At 41.8% G+C, this 14,093-nt stretch overlaps 1 protein-coding gene across 7 annotated transcripts in view; it reads right to left on the bottom strand.

Moving 5' to 3' along the window:
* Mura (ring finger protein murashka) overlaps window positions 1–14,093 on the bottom strand; it is a 52,595-nt gene that overhangs the window by 37,809 nt on the left and 693 nt on the right. Inside the window, exon 1 of one of the 7 annotated variants that reach the window (XM_076385913.1) lies at window positions 8,960–9,193. The exons of the other annotated variants lie outside the window; for them this stretch is intronic. Within the exon in view, the coding sequence (XP_076242028.1) occupies window positions 8,960–8,991 (32 nt within the window). The 5' untranslated portion in view covers window positions 8,992–9,193. Of the gene's footprint in view, window positions 1–8,959; window positions 9,194–14,093 lie in introns of those variants that run through there. 7 annotated transcript variants of the gene reach the window in all.

The raw sequence follows: 14,093 nt of genomic DNA, 5'->3' as shown, positions 1-14,093 counted from the left end.
CAGTTCGCTTTAGGAAATTAGCCTCGCGACCTGGCGCGAGTAACTCGCCGTATCTTCACGATCTGCCTATTTCAATCGGCATTCTACGTCGACCTATGCACGTTGTTACACAGTCTTTCCCAGAATGAATGATGCAATACTCAGCAAAATGAAAAAGTGGATCGAAAAGCTAGAGCACAGCTTCCTCGTACGTGCTTGCTTTACCCTTCGATGAAACTAAGTTCGAACGACTGAGACTATCGAATATTTTCCTAAATCAATTTGCGTGAGAACACATGCACATTTTCGATCCATTTGTTTTATACTGTTATTAAAAAAAAAGCTCATTCTACCGAACCACACACCTGCTCGAATCTCATAATTATTTTTCTTCTCGTTCGTTTCCTAACAACTGTATCGTTTTTGTGGTCGAATCCGAATGTATCGGGAACGTTGATCGAGATCCTCGATCGTGGATATCGAGGACGCCTCATCGTTGGTTTATAAAAATGAGAGTCTAATTTTTGCAGCGGAACTTCCTGCGCGCGGCTACCGAACCGCTGTGAAGTTCCGTTGAAACGAAGTTTTTACTTCGAGGCAAAAATACACGATCGGATAACTGGCTTTCCAGAGTTGCAGTCTCCCAGGAGCTACCCCCGAGCACCCACACGTCTACTCGTGCTAGTGAACAAGCGCGATATCTCTGTGAAACTCCGTGCATCTCGATTCGTTCGTCCTTCGAGCGAGTCGCGCTCTGCGTTCGAAGTTTCGCGTTTGAAGCGCTACGAGGGCCGTAGAATCTCCCGCTACTGAAGCGAATCTGAAGTAGATGGGACTGAGGATCAGTTGATTTGTTGGAGTTCGTGGTATTTGTCTCTAAAATATTGTTACGCAAAATTGGGTTCCCTGGCAACGATTCTGGAGTGTTTTAATTTGAGTAGAACGTAATTCTACCATTTGCTGCAGCAATGACACAACTAAAAAATCATAATTTTTTAAGAAATAAAGTAATAATTTCACTTCAGCCAAGAATCGGCATTTCTTAACTCAAAAACTGTTATATTTTTAGTTATGTCATTAATTGCAGTAAATGAGCGATATTGTGCTAAGCTCTCTTGTTAAGTGTATGCAGTTGAACCTGATCAACGTTCAGATAATTTCGAATTCAAAACGAAATTAATTTAGTCAATTAAGTGTTATATTCTAATAGCTTCAAATAAATCTTTATGTAAAATAATTGTTGGGTCCCCGAAGTTGAACATTTTCAAATTTATAAATATTCAACTTTTGAAATATCCAACTACTTAGACTTTTAAATGTCCAAGTTTCTTAAATATTCAACTATTCCTAATCTTCAAAATTTCAAAAATGCGTGGAATAACTTCAACTGTTAATCTCCCGTATACCATTAAAAAGTTCTGGTCGTTAATTATTCGAGTGAGCTCTTTGAAGTCGAATAATGTTATTTAAAAGAATGGACTAAATTAATCCTAACCTTTAACTGACTTATAACTTTTGTGCTATTTTGATCCCTATTATAAATAGTTGACAATAAGGGAAAAATAACTGGAAGGATTTACCAAATATTCCTTTGTTACTGCAAAATGAATGAAAATTAATACATATTATTAACTGTGTGGAAGTAATTGTCGAGAGATTATTGTCCAGGAAGAATTAAACTTGGCTCTCCCACCACTCCCAAGGTGAAGACTAACTTTAGTAGTTGTAAAGGTCAGGACTGCATACAAAATGCAAAGGATACTAAGCATAAATAAATTCCAGAATATTAGTCGCTAGTCCTAATCCTATGCCATAAGAAATTGCCTTTGTACATTATAATCACGAAGTTACTTAATGACTACACTAAAAGGGAGGACGAGTTTCCAAAAGTCGTTACAGTCACAGGTCAAAAGTTCCAAATTATGGCATGGGAAAATCCGGGTTCAAGTTCCTCAAAGGCCGTTTCCCTTTATATCGTCCTAATTCTAGCCTCCTGTTGTTAACATTCATCAACACATTTGCTTTGTACAAATTTCGCTCAAAACTACTTAAACCCCAATATTTTCAAAAATTGTACGTGAGAACATAAAAACTCCAAATATCTGGTCATCCCAAGTCAACAGTTAATTCTTATAAATAAAGAAAAAAAAGCAATAACTATTCGTCTTTCGAATGGAATACGCATACTGATCGCTCGAAGTAAATAGTGATGGGTTCGAACGTACCACGAGTACTTCCTCTCAAACAAGTATTACTCATACCTCGTAAGAAGTCCTCTGGAAAGCCTTGCACCTAATACATTCCAGAGGACTTCTCATGGGACTCGTAAAGTACATCGACTACAACATCTGAGTTCAGCTCAGCTACAACATCTGAGTTCAGCTCAGCTACAATTTAGCAAGAGCTCAAGATCTTAATAAAAATAGTTAACAAGGCCCCATTAATCTCATGACAGAACGTCCCCCCGAACTGTTCATAGATTCAATCTAACCCGCGATCCGAAAAGCTCGCACGCACACCCGCATATCGTCACAAAGAACCACAAATTTCCACGGGCTACGTCCTTAAGAGTGCAGCGAGTTTTACCAGTCGTGCCCTCACCCCTGGCTTTTTTCTCGCATCCAACTGGTACACATTGGACTTCTTGAGGAGACAGTGGGGGGACGCCCGTATGCGTCACCGTGCCCGCATACCGCAGCAGCGAATTACAGGGAGAGGAGGGCACACCATCCCCGACACGTTTCCCTTTCCTGTATAATGATGGATATTGTGGGCAGCCCTTGAGAGAGCTCATCCTCTCCCTTCGCCGTTGGCTCTGCACCAGCGACACAACAATCGTCCGCCAGGTAGGAGGCTCGCCCGAGAAAGGTTTTCATGAAAAAATTCCAAGCGCAGCCTTTTCACCTGGCCGAGGTCGTGCACCTTCAGCTTGTGTCGCGGGTGCCCGGTAGCGAAGCTATTCATAAATCGGCCCCCGGACTTTCTCGTCGCTTTCCACGAGGAGGCATGCACACGGTGCTCTCGCGAACCCCCGAATCGGATTAAAATAATTTTTTGATGAAAGACAGTAGTTGATGAGAGGATGAAGCCGCGGTTACAGTGAGTGCGTGGTCGGATGACTGTGTCCGAACTATTGTACGAGAGAGAGAAGTTCAGACATAGTCGTCAGAACACACATCCAGTGTAACCGTAGCGTAGGAATGTCAACTTTATCTTCCTTGGCGATTTTGGTAGGCTATTTTTTATGGGAGGAGGCTTCAATGTGGATGAAGGCTTTTGAACGAAGCTAGACGCATTAATGTCTACTCGATATAGGCTTGTGTCCCTCATTATAATCTCATTATTGAGCTACCAGTTTCCCAGGTTCACTCCTGCTGATAGTAGCCTACTTTAATCTGATCAAAGATGAGAGTGATAGAGCACGTAAATACAACCCTTTTGATTTTAAAAATTCCAAGATATTAGCAATGAAATTATTATAACGAGAGAAACTGTACACTATTAACTTTATTATATCTATTGAGAGTAGATGAACTGTACGGATGCCACACATCAAGACAAAACATTTCTCAATTTTGTTGTAGAAAATACTTTTACACAATGCATCATTATCTACTCATTAACATACGTGATACATAAGTTATTTAATAGATTATATTATTCCTGAAATTTTATATTGTGATTGATAAACTTAAATTATTATCTCATGTTTCTCTTGAAAACTTTATGTGAAGCAACGTTCCTTGTTAGCACGTCATTATAAAACTAGCTAATTAGCTTTCAATTTAATACAGAGATGCAGATACCAACAATTGTTCTACAGTTTTCTCAAAATTAAGAAAATTGTTAAAAGATTAAAAAAGACCTAAAGTAGGGCATACGCATCTGCTTGCAACTCTGTATGTAGGGGTTACTCACAAGGGCAGTTCTATTCTATAGCCCACTTCCTATACGCCATGTCAAGTGCACTTAAAGAAAGTTTCAAAAAAGGAACAAAATTATATAGTTATATTTTACCGAGATAAATTTGAAAATTATGAAGAATATGGAAAAGAGGGATTCTTACAGTTTCTTACAGATTCTTAAGAATATGAAAAAAAGGGATTCTTACAGAAGTTCAAATCTAATCGTTTCCCTTTGCACTCCAAAGTGTTTAATTCATGACCATTGGATATCTTATTGTGTAGATTTCATTTTATCGCAGTTAAAGAGATATATTATGAACTTGCATACTTAATTTCTAAAATGTCTGCTTATGATATATACGCTAAATTGATGAGTACTCATGATAATCACGGACATAGTCAACACACTAACGATTCACCACAAAGCAACGTCTTAAAAATTCACAAGGGAGAATACCTAAGTGCAACCCCAGTTTTTTGACGAGGCTGTGATAGAAACAAAACCTACTAAAGCAAGCATACAGCTAGCCATTCACGAGATAGGTACATACAATTTAACATAGACTCCAATTCCAGCTTCCATCCCCCATCTTCCCAAACGTGAAGACGTATGATAAAAACCGATACGGCGCTTAATAATCATCAGGCCACATTCTTTCTATAGAAGGTTCAGTGTATCAACCACTATTGTATAAAGCCTCATCAAAGAGTCAAATTGGGGAACCTTGGAATCTTAATAGTCAGAAGAAGTACAATTTTCTGAGAAGTAATTCGACGATTTCTATCCAAGAAAAAGATACTCATCAATTTCGTGGTCCCTCCTCATCAGCCACACATTCAAACTTCAGCGCTCAAAGACGTTCGCTTTGATCCGATACTCTGCCGAAGAACCGAGCAATGCAGGAACGTTTCGGACCAGCCCTCCGCCTCGGACGCCTCGCTTTCACGGATGAGCCGCTTATAAAACGAAAATAAGCCAGCGGTATATAGCCCGGGCTGGGCCCGTATCATCGTCCAATGACCGTGTTCAAGGAAATTCCACGGCATCGAGGGGGACACGGCCGAAAAGAGGGAGAGCAAGGTGGGGAGATGTAGAGGTCTGGGCTAGGTCACAAAGTCAGTAAACGCCCGTTCGATGGCGTCTTGTGACCGTGGGGTATACCGTCATCGAGGGAACGCGGCTCGTATACATCTCGAATGCTGGCATCGAGACCCTTCCAACTAAGGACACACGAACCGTAGGTACCGTTCTCTGGGACGGGCGATGTCCACTTCCTGAAAAACCCAGGTGGACCTGTCGCCTTTCTTCGGCTACCACCTGCCCCTCTGTCCCTCTCCTCGACAGCAAGCCGTTCTCACCGCGCGGAGCCACACGCTTTCCGTAGGATATTCTCAGGGCCTGCCTCTGGCCGCCTCTCGTTTCGAAACGAAAATGCGTGAGCTGTAGCTCCGTGCAATCGATAAAGAAAACGCTTTCCCTTTGCGTTTTACGGAAAGAACTAAGATGAGGGATTGAAAGTGTTCACCTTCGATATGAGGAAACATCGACACGTCGCTGAACGAATGTGATCGCAAGCATGTACTTTCCACGGATTGCCGAACTGATTTAATGGTTAGGGGGTACTTGGTTTCCTTCGTTTCTCGTATCGTAAAATGAGCCTCTCGGAAGGCAAACTGATCAACTCCAATTTTTGTTCAATTTAAAAAAAAAAAAGACTGAAAGAATTATCGATATAATTGTATTTACTATTTACTGACTGAAATGATGAAATTACATATGACTGCTGGATAGTGTTTAATCTATTTCTGAGAGCACTTTGACAAATTTTTAGTGTTTGGTTTAGGGTTCAACATTTTAGAAACAAAATTGATTGTCCCTTACACAATTCACTGTAATATGTTACTTTATTTCTTTAAAGCAAGGCAAGGTTTGAAATACGATATCTATTATGATACAATCGATAACTTTTACTGCTTTTTGTTTTATGGAGTTGCTCAGTTTGGCATCTGAGTGGTTTACTGTGAAACGGAGTGAATAATCCTTTAGTTAGGAACGATACGTGTATGTATTCATCTATGAAAAATGTATATGTATATGAATTATTGTAATTGATATGTATGTATAGTAAAGTCTGGTTTTGAATTTTGTAAGAAATTAACTGTAAGTGATACATTGTAAAAAAAACAATGAACTTGAAGAAAGCGTAGCTTATCAGTTGATGAATACTACTAGTTATATATTTAAACTAAATTTCCATAGTTCTTAACTTTCGCCAGTTGATTGAGGCCTTCATATAGGTACTATCCCTAATAGCAACTATCTGTTATATTTATTATTCTTTGAATTTGATTGTATCTTTCAACGTGAAACTATAAAATAGTACGTAACACTGAGTAATCACTCGAAACGTACCGCAGCCAAAGGGTTAATCGCGATGTATCATTTGTTGAAATAGTACAATGATCAAAAGAACATTCGTGAATCATCAAGTAGCGAACAATGATCTATGGCACTGCTCTGAACAAAATAGATAGAAGAGAATGGTACTTAAGACCCATGACGAAGTACATAAAGTCTAAAGATTAGAACGTAACTTCGTTTTGAAGAAAAGCTCATAATTCTGATAGCTCCATAAGACATACGAAATCTAACATGAAGAAAGAGAGACCATGGTTATTTCTCACTTCTTTATGGTAACAGACGCGTTTCTGATATCAACTCATACCACTGATAGCTCTTTTCTCTTATAAAAGATGTGAACGAGAACACACGCAAACAAACTCGTTTGCTCTAAATAAGTTCAAGATGTAAAGAATACAACGAGCTCATAACGAGGGAATACGGTACTAGCCTCTATAACAAATGAAGTCTAGCTATCGACTAACAGATAACTGAACCTAGAACCCACGATAACGTATCGTCGTTAGTTTCAAGTTGGAAACATACATTTCGAGACTATCCACAATCAACCGAATGAATTTTTCAACGAAAAGTGAAGTAAATTACGACCCACATGAAATTTGTACCCCAAACCGCGTCTCACTGAGCAAGTGCGAACAGCTGCCGAGGAACTTGAGCGAGCAAACGGTCTGGTCTGGTTATTTAAACGAGAAGGAAACAGAGCGCTGAAAAATTCTGCGCCCGTGAATATGACGACGCGCGAAACAGAAGAAGAGAAACGTGGCGAGGAAGAAGGAGGGACGCATTGTTTATCGCGACAGTATCGCATTTCTCTCGGTGGATGGCCGGATGGGCGAACCATGGATCGCCGGTAGGATCCTTCTGGCACAGGAAGGAGAGAAACACCACGGAAGGAAGACGGACGCGAGGAAGACAGAGGAAAGGGAGAGGAAGGAATAGACATAGGGACACGTTGTGTGCACACACCTTGCGTCTCGCGCACACGCGTTTCGAACCTGACGAACCGTACCAACCACCTTTGCACAGTAAAAATTACACTATTAACTCTTTGTACTCCAACAATAGCTGGTGCATTAATTTTTCTTGCGAACAACGGGACACGTAATTGGTTCTTAGATAAATACTTATTAAAAATGCTCCAGTTGTGGTAATATTTTGAAGGAACGTTTCGAAAATCAGTCAGTCATGCGTGTGATTTACATGCGCTGATATGTATCCCAGGTTTCCTGAACAGCTTAGATATTTCAGGTTCAACGAATAATACATTTCTTTGAGCATTCACATGTACAAAAATTCGTGAAGTGTAACGCTTAGGTCGATTAAATTTTAAATCACTCTAGGTGACAAAATCACGACATCCGTCGTGTTTCAATTTCGACTAACTTTATCGAAAATACTGTGTTGAATAATATTGATACAGTTTTTGCGCGCTATAGACTCGTAACTTATCAGTGACGAGCATGTAAAAAGAAAGCAAATATTTTTTCAAAGTGAAGTCTTGTAGTGGTGATTAATTTTTGTCTCAACATGTAGGCTAGAGAAAGAAAATGCAAAAACATTTTTAAAAAAGAGGAATAGTGGTGAGCTTATAACGAGTACTACTGTATAGTTGTAAAATCGATTTTAATCCCAAGGAAATATACTCCCTCCCCTTAGAATTATTAACAAAATGTGAGAATAATTTTAAGAAATGAGGAACTGTGGCAAGTTTATACCGAATAATTACTGTATAGCAGCAGACTCAATTGTAATCGAAGAAAATATAGATACCCCAATAATTACACTCTGCTTTAATTGTCAATATAATTTCATAACTCACTATCACTAACAACCTTATAGAGAATAGTGACACAAAGACTCGATAAGAAACTAAAAGGCATCGTAAAAATAACTTTAAAAAGTAAAGAGAATGACGGTAAGTTCGTAACGAATAGATACTATATACGATTCGCGAGCCTTCGCTAGCAACGAAGGGACCTCATCTCGGAACCTCGTAACCGTATCTCCGTTCCTGAGAAGGAAAACGAACGCAATCGACTACGAAGTTAGCCTCACGTTCGACGTATCTTTCGAATCGACGTGTCTCCGTAACGTTTTTATTGTAGCGCGAAACAAAAGGCCTTGAGCAGACGAGACGTTCGCTGGCAGGCATCGGTTGAGAAAAATACTATCCGTCTCACGATGCTATTTCGTGCAGCTATCGGTACAGCCCCTCGAACAGTGTTCCTCAGCGAGCACAGGATTGTATGCTTGTGAGCGTCGAACGCGTGACGAGCATGAGTCGGGCGAAGCATTGATGTAGCGAAAAAGAGTCGAGCCGAACGATCGGTATGGATAACCTCGTCGAGAAGGAGAATACGTGCCGACAGGGGATAACCATCAGATTAAACCACGCGATTGTTTATTGCCGCGGATCTCGTGGTCGAAACTCGAAAGAAGACGCGTTTCCGGTGGAGGTTCCGCGAGAATACGAAATACCCGCCGGAGGGCGTATCGATTCGTGCAAAATATATTCGCACGGCCGAGTGTGGAGCGGTTTCACGAAACACGCTTGAATTGCTGCTCCTAGGCTGGTGTTTTTCTAACCTTAATTATGGTAGATGCTACGGACACGATCGCCTAAAGAAGAACGACGGGACGGAGTTTTTCCTACCGTATGGGGTAACACTCCCGCGTCGCTGTCATGCCTCGATGTCACACCGTGTCTGTGTGCGAACGGCTGAAAGCAGAGGCCACGATGATGGTATCAGAGGCGCACGTACACACTGTGACACAGTGGAAGGCACACGCATGTACGCACGCACGCGCGCCCACAAGCACTGCACACACACGCGCGACGCACGAGAGTACACGGACCAACCACCACCGCGTGTGGGTCGCACGCAAAACGGAGAACCTAACCCGTTGGCGGCGCGCGACAGACTGAGACGAAACGCGGCTCGCTAGACTGGAAGGGGAGGCGGCCGCGCGGTGGGGGCTCGAGTGGCGCTGGTGGGGGGAGACTCGTCTCAGGGACGAACCCTGCAACCGGGGTGCCCTCGGTTTTCGCTCTGCCCGCGATACGCTCGATAAATACCCCGTCGACGGGGATCGATAAGATTTAATATGTTTTTTCCAGCGGTCTTTTTATTCTTCCGCTCAACTATCTGTGTTTATGAACAAAAGACACCGCGACAGAACACCGAGAGGTATGGCTGGTTTCGCTATCTTTGAAGGTTATCGGAAAGGAGTGCGAGAGGAATCAAATTGTTGAACAAGTGCTTTATTTCAGATTAATAAACCTGTGATCGCTGCGATGTCTGAGAGTTTGTGCTCGTTTCAAATGTAGGATGTATCTACGTGCGATTAAAATCGATCGAGGTTCAATAGAGATAGGGGAAAATCATATCGCGGTTACGAAACGCAGCCTTGCTGTGTGTCATCGATTTTTCCATATTCAACGGCGACGTACTGATCGAAAGGAAGATGTACGTCGAATTCTAAATTTTATAATACGTAGTCTATGCAACACCCCCACACAACGATATTATCGATCGACGTTAAATGTAAAAGTGCTACGACAGTACTGATACGTAAGTAGTTTTAACGGAGTACTATATACCGATGATATTACCCTAGTTTGATGGAGGCCTGTGTCGTGGATTCGATTTGTTTAAAAATGTGTACCACCAGCAGCTTTAGCCATGGATTCGCTTTATGCTGTACATCCCTGGGTCCTACAGGGTTTAATATCGTGAAGGGTAGCCGAGAGGAAGGAAGATAGGGGCGACCCTAAAGCGAGGGAGTGCTGATGCTAAAGCCGCGAGCATGAAGGGACCTTCAAATAAAAAAAGGTAGGACCTACTGAGCAAGTGAGTGAACCAGCCACGGAGAGAGTGAAAGAGAGAGAGGAAGAGAAGGAGAGAAAATCCGGTCCCCCTTCGAGACCAGGGAAAGGCCGCACCCACGCAGTTCTTGAAGATCATGCTGGGTCCCTGCTGGCACAGCCCTGAGCGAGTAAGTAAACAGACTAAAGTTCTGGTGCTTCAACACAGAGCGAACATTTTCCACGAGGTTGGATACTCGTGAAGCGCGAATGGTCATTTGTGTAGATGCGAGCATGCAAACCTTCCGGTTGGTACATTACGAGGGAAGACAAAAACGGTATCAGAACCTAAAGCACTGATGTATGATAAAATTTAGTTCATCTTAAACGAAGCGTAATTTACCTCCCAAAATATAACCAAGCGTCTCATTCTACAGTTAATTACACAAAGAATGTATGAAGAGACACATCAGGCACAGAGTATGACTGGTATTACTCCGATCGCATGATGGTCGCACAATATCGACAATGCTGCGCTACTTCTTTACCGACCGAGCGGCATCTTCCACATTGTGGTGAAGCAGCGTCGCCTACTTTGTAGTATTTATACGGCTAGAATGGTACTCGAACTAGTGATACATAATCAAAATGCACATGCTTGGTCAGCAAGCTCCTTTTTGCTTAAGTTAAGGCAAAGTCAACGCGTGGCAACGTCGCGCTTACAGCTGTCATACGCGTCACGCGTATCGAGTCGGAGCTTAACTTATTCTACCATAAGTGTTTTATAAGAGCCGTCTGATTCGCTGTCCATGTCTCTGTCGCGCGGCAGTAACACGAACCACAGCTCAGAACTTGCGCGCAACACAATTGCACGCTATCCAACTTCGTTCCACGGTAAAAACCGTTTCTGCGTTTAAAGGACAGCGTTGCGTGGTTCTAGTGTTGCTACACAGTCGAGGCGTCTCAGCGTTGACTCGCGAGGCGTTCTCATGCCACACAGCTCCCTCTCCCGAAATCTCCCAGACGGGAAAGTGAGTTTCGGAACATGATTGTTAATTTTACGTAACTTACGGTCTGCTTGCCTGCCTGTCAGGAACAAGTTTTCCCTCCTGCCTTTACTTGGACCCGAATTCGGTGGCGAGTACGAATTTTATCGATTTTAATTCCTCGATTGCGACAAATGAATAGATGAATAAGAAGCGAGAGAAGATACATATTTTCTGAATTTCTCATACTCGTTGAATCCCTCAGAACATTGTTATTCGCCCAAAAATACTCTGTTAGAGTCGTACTGATCGCTTTCGAAAAACCAACCAATATTATCGCCGTTGGCGATGTTAACTTTACAGACTCGAGGAAGAGTGGGGGCCCTGAGGAGGAACAAAGACGGGACAACGATGAAAGAGAGGATGGAGGGATAGGGTTAGTCTGTATCAACTGTGCACCCTTATCAATTGGAAAATTGGTGTGTGCAGTGGGAGCGGAAGAGGAGGGGACTACGACTACGCTGACCCATGGAGGGGGAAGAACGATTAGGTTTACGCGCCTGCCAGGAGCGTACGGATCAAAGGATCCCTACAGATGAGACCTACAGAAGCAATATATCAGGGAATCCAGGTGTAATTTTCCCAATTTTTGTGACGACGAAGAATCCCTGTAAGTTTGAAATTGTTTTAACGATCAGCATTGTCCATGCACCCTCACGAATTAGAAATTTCAGTTCGTCTGTGGAGGGGGACAGAGGGAGAGCGAAAAGGAGAAAAGTGGTAGTGTGGAGGGTGCTCATACAAAAAGCCAGGGGCGTATCCAAGGAATAGAAGGGAGCCTTTGTGTGTACGTTGGGAGAGGAGGACCAAGAGAACGAGCAAGTGAATCAGCAAAAGAGGAAGAGAAAGAGATGTATGGGGGCTGACGCGAAAGAGCGAGAAGGAAGAGAGATAAGGCGCTCTGGGCGCATGCGTCACTCGTCGTGGGCGTCGGGAATGTGTTGACACGAGAACCCGAGAGAACGTTGTGGCTCTAATGCCACGACGTCCGTGTTATCGTCGATGCGGTTCCCATACTGCGGGTCCGCCCCGTCCTCGCAGAATCTGGGTCTTCCCTTTCATCCTGACGACGAAACTCGATTCGCCGATGTGTCGATTCTATATCAGCTGATAATGACTCAGAAAATGTTGCGCGCATGATGAACAGTGACAAGCAACGAGGAAACGAAGGACAAAGAAAAAACTCTGCTTACAAATTATTAATATTCTCCTCTGAAATGACTACTCCGTTATGTTAGCAGTCGCGTATAGCGAGGTACCAATCGTAGTTTACGCTCCGTGAAATAACATCGAGAGCCCGATGAGGAACGTCAACTAATGCTGACTATGATGCTCGTAATTTCTAATTTAACTTTTCCCAGTTTCACGAGCGTCGAGAGCCTATTTTTCACAAAACTTTTACCTCATGCTTGAAAATCCTTCCAATCTAGGGGTTAGGTTTGGAGCTATTGAAAACGCCGCTCCATGGGAGCAAATAGTGTTCGTTCAGTGAATTTAGATTAGACTATATTTGAACGATGTAATATGAGCGAAGAGTGTACAACTAAATTACTAATACTTTTTCCACGCTTTAAATTTAGCATATGACCTTATATCTTTGTAAAGATTGGACAGAATATTGTTTTGCAAATTCGAAGTTTAATGTATTAAATATTGCTTGAAATATTAAGAAGTATAAGTAGTTACATGAAATTTCAGTTTTATACTAGATACTATGTTGTTCCCTATAAAGTTTTATGCATGTGCAGCGCCCTCTACGACCACTTTTGAAAAATTCTATGCATTCATGAGTATGGAGACTTTATAGCGCGGTAAGGAGATCACAATTGCTGCCTACAACTTGTACCTACTTCACAACCGAAGCAATCTTCGTCTCACAAATTCTGAAAACATGTTATTTGCGCAGAACTGATATACAAGATATTGACAAATCCATAATAAAAGCGTTGAAAATGTGTGGTATTTAACAATGTAAAAAATAGAATCTTAATCAACATGGATGAGAAAAGTAACCGTTTCTATATTGTAAAACGCTTGTGTTAGATTTTATTTATGAGAAAATCTATACAGCGTATTCATTAAAAACAGATATTCCGTAATAAAATTTACAATTGAGAAAAGAAATTCTATTAAAAATTTTTACTATGAACTTGTACATGTCCTATACACAAATTATCAATGAAATGATATAAACATATTCCATATGCGATTCCGTTTACATTCACGGAATAAATGAACGAAAATACTGAATCAACACATGAAGTTAGATAAATCCTATAATTAATACACAACGCGAAGCGTCAATTTGCTATCTACGACTATGTACAGGAAGCTATTAGTGTTGTCTCGTATATACACATAAACTAAGCACACAATCGATTGTATGTTACATGCGTTTAAATTTAAAGGATCACCGTTAATCGGGTTGAAAATTTTCAATATGTATATAAAGACAAGCAAACGTGAAGAACATTTCCGCCGAGTCGTGTGAAATATTGTCACTTCGAACGACGCCACCACCAGTTCTTCGTTTTCGATAAAGGTGGACGATACAAGGGTAATACGTATCGAGCATAACGCACCAGGGTAACGTGTACGAATGCGAGGAACGACGAAGCCCCAAAAAAACAGTTCCACGAAGAAAGCTTTGCTATATACATATGTATCTATACGTACTACTTTCACAGAGGCAGACGCCGTCGTGAGACGCACATATTCACGCGGCGACACACAACAAACTCGTGCTCGTGTACGAACACGTATATGCGTGTGGTGTGTTATGTACGTCAACGTATATACATGGGTCTCAATACCGAACGAGATAAAGCAAAAAGTAGAGAATAAAGGATGGGAAACGGATCAGAGTAGGATCGAAAATGTATTACAGGTGCGTCAGTGCGATCGAAAGTGATAGAGATCTTTCCTGTGCACGTAAT

The sequence above is a fragment of the Calliopsis andreniformis genome, chromosome 9, assembly GCF_051401765.1.
Source record: "Calliopsis andreniformis isolate RMS-2024a chromosome 9, iyCalAndr_principal, whole genome shotgun sequence".
Taxonomy (NCBI): Eukaryota; Metazoa; Arthropoda; class Insecta; order Hymenoptera; family Andrenidae; genus Calliopsis; species Calliopsis andreniformis.
The sequence above is the reverse complement of the archived record's forward strand: the minus strand, read 5'-3'. Positions and strand labels throughout refer to the sequence as shown.